Here is an 8,330-nt window from a genome sequence, read left to right on the forward strand (position 1 = left end):
AAGAGGTGAAATCATTTGCTGGTTGTTTATTTTTTGGTACAACCAGAAAATAGTGTGGGATATTGAATTATGGGAAGCTTTGACTGTCTTGGGTGTCGGCTTAACATTCCATAGATGGGGGGTTAGTTTATATATCCTGTAATACAAAGCACATTAAATGGCAATATGGAGTCAGTCTCACATTTAATGTCTTGAACATTTTATTTTACTTCTATTCTCATGTTTTTTAGTAGAATTGTTTCCTAAAGAAAACCACTCCTTGATCATGGTGCTCCCTGTCGGAATTGTGTGCACTCTGTAACATCTTTGGTTGTGGTAGTCCTGTTTTCCTAATAACTTTGTTACTGTCCTGTGAAAGATTACAGATTTGAATATGTAGTGTACATGCTATTCAGTTGTGAACTGGTGGGCCATATGTAACAACTGACCAACATGTGAAGATACTGGTACTTGATAGCCTCTTAAGGAAAATTTGCTTCCAAATTTTAAGCTGGAAAGTCACTGGAATAACTTTAAAAAAGAATTACAACACATGACTTCTTAGAATTTCGTTACATATGTTAAGAATTGTGTACAGGCCGGGCGTGGTGGCTCAAGCCTGTAATCCCAGCACTTTGGGAGGCCGAGACGGGCGGATCAGGAGGTCAGGCTATCGAGACCATCCTGGCTAATACGGTGAAATCCCGTCTCTACTAAAAAATACAAAAAACTAGCCGGGCGAGGTGGCGGGCGCCTGTAGTCCCAGCTACTCGGGAGGCTGAGGCAGGAGAATGGCGTGAACCCGGGAGGCGGAGCTTGCAGTGAGCTGAGATCCGGCCACTGCGCTCCAGCCTGGGCGACAGAGCGAGACTCCGTCTCAAAAAATAATAATAATAATTGTGTACAAATTGAAATGTCTGTACTGATCCTCAACCAATAAAATCTCAATTATGAAAATAAAAAAAAAAGTTTAAGACTTTCGGAAACTGAAAGTCCTAAAGACATTTGAGTAAAAGCCTGGCCCATGCTATCTGGTTCCATTTATATGAAGTTCAGGAATGGACCAAATTAATGAAGAAGATCAGGGATATAAACTGGAAAGGGGCACAAAGGAACCCTATTGGGGGTTCTTGAATGTTTTCTATTTTTATCTGGATGGGGTCACATATATCTGCATATATATCCGGAAGAATGGAAAGCAGGATCTTGAAGAGATATTGGTGCACTCCTGTTCTTAGCAGCATTGTTCGTCATAGCCAAGTGATGGGAGCGACCCAAGTGACCATTGACAGGTGAACCTCAAGGTTTGTTCATGTTATGACATGTGTCTGAAGTTTCTTCCTTTTTATTCTTTATTTATTTACATGGAGTTTAGCTGTTGTTGCCCAGGCTGGAGTGCAATGGTGCAATCTCGGCTCACTGCAACCTCCACCTCCCAGGTTCAAGTGATTCTCCTGCCTCAGCCTCCCAAGTAGCTGGGATTATAGGCATGTGCCACCACACCCAGCTTTTTTTTTTTTTTTGAGACGGAGTCTCACTCTGTCGCCCAGACTGGAGTACAGTGGCCAGATCTCAGCTCACTGCAAGCTCTGCCTCCCGGGTTTATGCCATTCTCCTGCCTCAGCCTCCCGAGTAGCTGGGACTACAGGTGCCCGCCACCTCGCCCGGCTAGTTTTTTGTATTTTTTTGTAGACACGGGGTTTCACCATTTTAGCCGGGATGGTCTTGATCTCCTGACCTCGTGATCTGCCCGTCTCAGCCTCCCAATAATTTTTTGTATTTAGTAGAGACGGAGTTTCACCGTATTGGTCAGGCTGGTCATGAACTCCTAACCTCAGGTGATCCACCCGCCTTGGCCGCCCAAAGTGCTGGGATTACAGGTATGAGCCACTGTGCCTGGCGTTTCTTCCTTTTTAAGGCTGAATAATCCTGCATTATCAATGCCACATGCCATAATATGGATGAGCCTTGAGGACATTATGCTCAGTGGCATAAGCCCATCACAAAAAGGCAAATACTATATGATTCCACTTATATGAGGTACCTAGAGTAGTCAAATTCATAGAGACAGAAAGTAGAGTGGTGGTTGCCAGGTGCTGGGAGGAGGGAGGGATAGGGAGTTTTTGTTTAAATGGGTATAGCGTTTCAGTTTTGCAAGATCGAGTTCTGGAGATTGGTTGTACGACAATGTGAATGTATTCATGCTGCTGAACTGTACGCCTAAAAATGATTAGGATGGTAAATTTATTTGTATTTTACCACAGTTAAAAATAAATTTTAAAAAAGATTGTTATTGGTGCTTAGTAAAATATATATATATATGTATATATATTATATATAAAAATATATATATATATATAATATATAATATATAATAAATATATAATATAAATATATATTATATAATAATATATATATATATTATATATATAGAAGTGGCCTGAGATCTATATAGCACAGTACCATTTGCCTAAAGTAAAATATGTGCATAATATCCACCAGTGTGTTTTAAAATTAACAACAAAACAACCATAGAAACAAAAACCGCCCAACTCTGGGCAATATTTTGTGCCCAGGAGAGGACAGGAGCTGGCTCTTGCCATCACTATCGGCCTGAGGTTGTGCAGGACTCCGTGGGATGAGGTCTGGCCCCGTCCTGTGCTAGGGTGGGAGGTTCTATGGGATCTGGCTGCTCACAGAGTTGGATCACGGAAGAGCAGACGCAGCCAGAGCCTCAGCCTGGATAGGGCATGCATCAAGGGCAAGCGTCCTAATCTTGTCTGAGTGATCCTAAAGGTTAGGTAGGAGGAACTGTAACAGGTTACCAGGTATTAATGTAGCTGCTGCCTTATTCTGGTTCTTTTTTAAAAAAAAAAAAGAGGCAAAATTCACATAACATAAAATGAACCACTTAACCACATAAAGTATACAATTCACTGGCATTTAGGACATTCACAGTGTTGTGCAATCATCACCTCTATCTAATTCCAAAATGCTCTGTCACCCCAAAGGAGTCCCCATATCCTTTAAGCAGTTGCTCCCCAATTTAATTCTGTTTGAGGAAATATTAGTTATTTCCATTTTCAAGATTAGGAAAACAAGGTATGGGAAGTAATACAAATTTTTAGGAGGTAAAGCTGGGACATCAGCTTAGGGCTGTCTGTTAAATTTCACGTCTATGACACTAGGCTGCGCTGCCTCTTCAGTTATAACTGAGAATATTGGACCTGGAATTAATTAATTAGTAGATCACTACTATCTTTATTACACTGTGGCATTTTTGATAAGTGTTGGAAAATGCCCTAGTATCTTATGTAGGTTAGGTGGATGACAGCTTGAAACTTGATTTCCAAATTCTACACGTTAAATTTTGGAAACCCGAGCTGGGACAGGAGATGTGTTTGTTTTGATTCCAGAGAACATTCCATCTCTAAGTGATGATCCAACATAGTGATGATCCGATATAGTCTGGAACTTCCCAGATAGCTCTTATGGAGCAGTGATACAAGTAGGGCACCTTATCAAGAGTCCTGATAAACTCAAACTGTAACTAACCTCCCTTAGATAGATCCAAGATAGTCATGTCTGCTTTTTTAGGGACTGTTTAGGGATATGATGTCATGATACAGAATGGCATTCCCATAGTTAAGAAGTATTTCCATAGGCCACTGTATGCAACTTCCTATCTCTTGGCAAAAATATTCTTTTTTTTTTTTTTTTTTTGAGACGGAGTCTCGCTCTGTCGCCCAGGCTGGAGTGCAGTGGCCAGATCTCAGCTCACTGCAAGCTCCGCCTCCCGGGTTTTACGCCATTCTCCTGCCTCAGCCTCCCGAGTAGCTGGGACTACAGGTGCCCACCACCTCGCCCGGCTAGTTTTGTATTTTTTAGTAGAGACGGGGTTTCACCGTGTTCGCCAGGATGGTCTCGATCTCCTGACCTCGTGATCCGCCCGTCTCAGCCTCCCAAAGTGCTGGGATTACAGGCTTGAGCCACCGCGCCCGGCCGGCAAAAATATTCTCTATGCACATAATAGTCTTTGTTTTTTAATAGTTTTATTGAGCTATACTTCACATATGATACAATTCACCCACTTGAAATATGCAATTCAGTGGTTTTGGCATATTACATTATTTTTAAATTGTGATAAACATATATAACAAAGTGTGCCATTTTAACCCTTTTTTAATTTAAGAAATAGAGACTGGGGTCTCGCTATGTTGCCCATCCTGACTTTGAACTCCTGGGCTCAAGAGATTCTCCTGCCTCAGCCTCCTGACTAGCTGAGACTATAGCCCGACTAATTTTAACCATACTGTAGCTCAGTGGCATTAATTACTTTCACCATGTTGTGCAACCACCACCACTATCTATTTCCAAAATACTTTCATCCAACAGAAACTGTAGCTATTAAGCAATAACTCCCTACTTCCCCTTCTCCTAGCCCCTGGGAACCTCTGTTCTACTTTCTGTTTCTATGAATTCAACTACTCTGCGTACCTCACGTAAGTGGAGGTATTTGTCTTTTTGTGCCTGCCTTCTTTCTTTAGCACAATGTTTTCAAGGTTCATCCATGTTGTAGCCTGTATGAGAATTTCGTTCCTTTAAATGGCTGCATAGTATTCCATTATATGTATATATTATTTCATTTATCCATTCATCTATTGGTGGACATTTGACTATTGTAAATAGTGCTGCTATGAACATTTGTGTAAAAGTATTTGTTTGAATGCCAGTTTTTAATTCTTTCAGTTCCACCTAGGAGTAAAATTGCTGGGTTATATGGCAATCCTACGTTTAACTTTTTGAAGCAGTTGATTCTTATTTTTTAGGATGTTTTCCTCCATGTGGTTGTCATATCCTGGTGGGCCCGATGGTGCCTCGCACAGGGCTGGGCACTAGGAGCTAAGCCCACGTGCAGTGGGTAATGGAGAGCTGCCCCTCACCATCATGTGTGCTCAGAGTCCTCCTGACCCATTGTCCTTCTTTTCTGTCTGGTTGGCCCCCACCGCTCTAACCTGTCCATTCTGTCCCCAACAGATGTGCCCGTGGAGAAGCTGGCCGCCATGCCAGCCTTGCGCAGCATCAACCTCCGCTTCAACCCACTCAACGCTGAGGTGCGCGTGATCGCCCCGCCGCTCATCAAGTTTGATATGCTCATGTCTCCGGATGGCGCAAGAGCTCCCCTACCTTAGGCCACCCTCCTCATGCCCACCCAGCAAGGGACAGAGGCCACTGGCCTGGAATCCTGGAAGGGAGGGAGGCCCATGGGAGGCCAAGCTTGGGGGCTGGGGGAGGGTGGGCCGAGCAGCACGTGGTGGGTGGGGTACAGCTGGTCTGAATAGATAGCTTACAGCAGTAGTGGGCTCTGGAATGCCCAAGGGAAGAGGCAAGGTGGGGCCTGCAGCCTGGACTCAGCACTCACAGCTGCTGTGCAAACTCAGGCAGATCTCCTGCCCTCTCTGAGCCTTGTCACTTGAAAAAAAAGGGACCCTTTACCTCCTTTGGGCTCCCTGGAGGTTTTAAAGCAGTACATGCCTCCAAGTTACCTCCAGATCAGCAGGCACAGGTGGGCATTGCTGGGTATTTTCTGAGCCCCTGTGGGTTTGAGACCTTGTTTTTAGTGCTGAGAGCCAGTCGCTGCCCTGAGAAGAGAAGACAACCTCCATCTATTTATTGCTTCCTGAGAACTGAGAACTAACTGGATGCGGCCCTCCGCAGGGCCCGGTCTTCAGTCCTGTGGTCCCTGGACTGGCGGGAGCCTGAACTAGGAGTCCTGGGAGAGCTGTGGTGGGAATATGGGCTGGCACTGCTGCGGGGCAAGAACATTCACGTAGGAGCCCGAGGACTGGCAGGCTGGGAATGGGGAGCAAGTCTCTTCAGCTCTGTCATTCCCCACAGTTAACAAACTGGTGGGGTGGGAAGTCCTGAGTGCTCCATCCCTCTAGCATCACTCCTGAGCTGTAGGAGAGGTGGCCCAGAGAACAGCAGAGCCATTTGCACCTGCGGCTCTGGTCTAAAGTGATTAGATGGCCACCCTCATCACCGACCCGTCAGCAGCAGCCTGGCTGCCTTGTCATGGCCCCCTGGGAGCAGAAGGCACTGTGGACACCGGATTTGTAGCCAGCCAGCTCCCAGGTCAACACCCAAAGCGCTGATGACCTAGTTCTTTTGAGGCCCTCAACCTGGCATCTTAGGGTATGGTCAGGCAACAGGATGACCAGCTGTCCTGGTTTCCCAGGACATGGAACTCAGTGCTAAAACTGGGACAGTGCCTGGCAAGTGGGGATGTTTGGTCCCCTACCAGGAGAGGGCCTGGGGCTCTTGCTTCCTGAGAACACCTGTGGCTTGAAGAACCTTGACTGCTTGGTCCTCAGGTATCTACCTCCCACCTTCTCCTCATCTGTGGAGCAAGCCGACTCAGTGCCCCAGACCCCACCTGATCTGTACCTTCGTTTGAATCTCTGGAGGCACCTGAGACCCCAGGGCTTGGGGCAAAGCCAGGCCACCCAAATCCTGTGTCCTGTGGATGAGTGGCCACTTTACTACTCCTGAGGCTAGATGTTGAGAGCTCAGACCACTGCTCAGAGCAGCAATCCCTGCTCAGAATTCTCCTAGTCCCCCCGTCCCTGCCCAGGTCTCCTGTCTCTTGGCAAGGAACTGATAGTCTGGGCCGTTGTTGGGCCATCACTGAGCTGAGTGCTCAGTATCTCAAGAGACTCTTTATTCTTCTCATATCCCAGGGCCTGGTTGGTCAAACTCTTGACAAAGGGTTTTCAGGATGAGGAGGTCAAGACAGGATCTCCAGAGCTACCGAGTTCATCGGTGGGTGTTGGGGGCAAGTGGGGACTGAAGTCCTGTCCAGGCTGCGCTGGCCCCACCTACCTTGTGTCCTGGAGTAGGGTTTCTCCTTGTTGAAGATGAGGCATGTTTCTCTGATGTGCACAAAGGCAATGTATGACCAGAGCCTTGCAACTCAAAGTGTGCTCTGTGGACTGGCAGCAGCAGTGACACCTGGGGACTTGTTAGGAATGCAGAGTCTAGGACTCACCCTAGACCTCCCGACTCAGACGCTGCATTTTAGCAAGACCCCCACCTGATTGCCATAAGCACTTCAGAGTTTGAGAAGGAAGGACCTAGGCTGGGGATGTCCTCCGAGCAGAGGGTGAAGTTCTCTCCCTGCCACTTCCAGGGAGCCGAGCCTGTGCTCAGCCTCCTCCCTAACCCAGCCCTGGTAGGCCCTTGGCCTATTAGATTGTTTCAGAGTCTGCGTGGCACTCCTGAGGAAGGGAGTGACCTGCAGTCACCAGGAGATGAGGGTTAGGTGTGCCTGGCCCTCTAGACTCGGCCTTTCTGGTTAACCCCTGCATGCCAAGCTGCCTGCTGTCCCAGGTCCCTCACCTCAGGTCTTTGAAGGGGCAGCTTCGGAAAGTTGTTTTCTCCTCTGCTTGGAGAGTTTGCCTTTGTCTGTCTCGGAAAGTGTGGGCAGCCACAGAAGCCCCCAAATCAGAGCTCACAGTGAGTGAGCCCCTAAGCTTCAGTCTGCAATAAAGAATGCATTGGTTTCATCTGCCTGGTTGGTGTTTGATTCATTCTCACTGTACGGACTTCCTATCGCCTGGGCGTCTAACCAGCCCACGTGCAAGAGGGGTGCCCTCTTGTTGAAAGCACAAGGTAAAGAAAGCTGGAACGGGATGAAACGTGGATTATTCACAGGTGGGTACAGGTGCAGCCAAGCAGAATTGGTGGGTGCCCCCAGCTGCGCTGCTGCAGGATGGCTAAACATCAGGGGGAAACTGTATTTGGGAAAGGATGAAGAGACCTGCTATCTCCAGATTTCTCCCTTACCAGTGCCAGAAATTACTCCCTTAGTAATTTGTTCCTCTGAGTCCATGGTTCTCAAACAGGGGTCTCTGGGTCAGCAGCATCTGCAGCACCAGGAAGTTGGTTAGAAGTGCAAATTGTTGGCCCGGCGCGGTGGCTCACGCCTGTAATCCCAGCACTTTGGGAGACCGAGGCGGGCGGATCACGAGGTCAGGAGATCAAGACCACGGTGAAACCCGGTCTCTACTAAAAATACAAAAAATTAGCCGGGCGAGGTGGCGGGCGCCTGTAGTCCCAGCTACTCGGAAGGCTGAGGCAGGAGAATGGCGTGAACCCGGGAGGCAGAGCTTGCAGTGAGCTGAGATGGCGCCACTGCACTCCAGCCTGGGCGACAGAGCGAGACTCTGTCTCAAAAAAAAAAAAAAAAAAATGCAAATTGTTGACCCCACCCCAGATGTACAGAATCTGAAACTTGGGGGTGGAGCCCAGAACTCTGTTTTAACAAGTGCTCCATGTAGTTCCAATGCTTG

At 47.3% G+C, this 8,330-nt stretch overlaps 1 protein-coding gene and 1 pseudogene across 5 annotated transcripts in view; both read left to right on the top strand.

Moving 5' to 3' along the window:
* Nucleotides 1–240, top strand: part of LOC108530344 (non-histone chromosomal protein HMG-14 pseudogene) — a 944-nt pseudogene extending 704 nt beyond the window's left edge. The window contains exon 2 of the transcript XR_001885809.1: nt 6–240. The product of XR_001885809.1 is annotated as a non-histone chromosomal protein HMG-14 pseudogene (transcript). The remainder of the gene's footprint in view (nt 1–5) is intronic.
* The window catches only part of LRRC20 (leucine rich repeat containing 20), an 89,705-nt gene extending 82,156 nt beyond the window's left edge, over nt 1–7,549 (top strand). For all 4 annotated transcript variants that reach the window (XM_017873146.1, XM_017873150.1, XM_017873147.1 and 1 more), the window contains one exon: nt 5,017–7,549. In XM_017873146.1, the coding sequence (XP_017728635.1) occupies nt 5,017–5,171 (155 nt within the window). In that variant the 3' untranslated portion in view covers nt 5,172–7,549. The remainder of the gene's footprint in view (nt 1–5,016) is intronic.
* Nucleotides 7,550–8,330: the final 781 nt, after the last annotated feature.

This window comes from Rhinopithecus bieti, unplaced genomic scaffold (assembly GCF_001698545.2).
Source record: "Rhinopithecus bieti isolate Rb0 unplaced genomic scaffold, ASM169854v2 scaffold_6907, whole genome shotgun sequence".
NCBI lineage: Eukaryota > Metazoa > Chordata > Mammalia > Primates > Cercopithecidae > Rhinopithecus > Rhinopithecus bieti.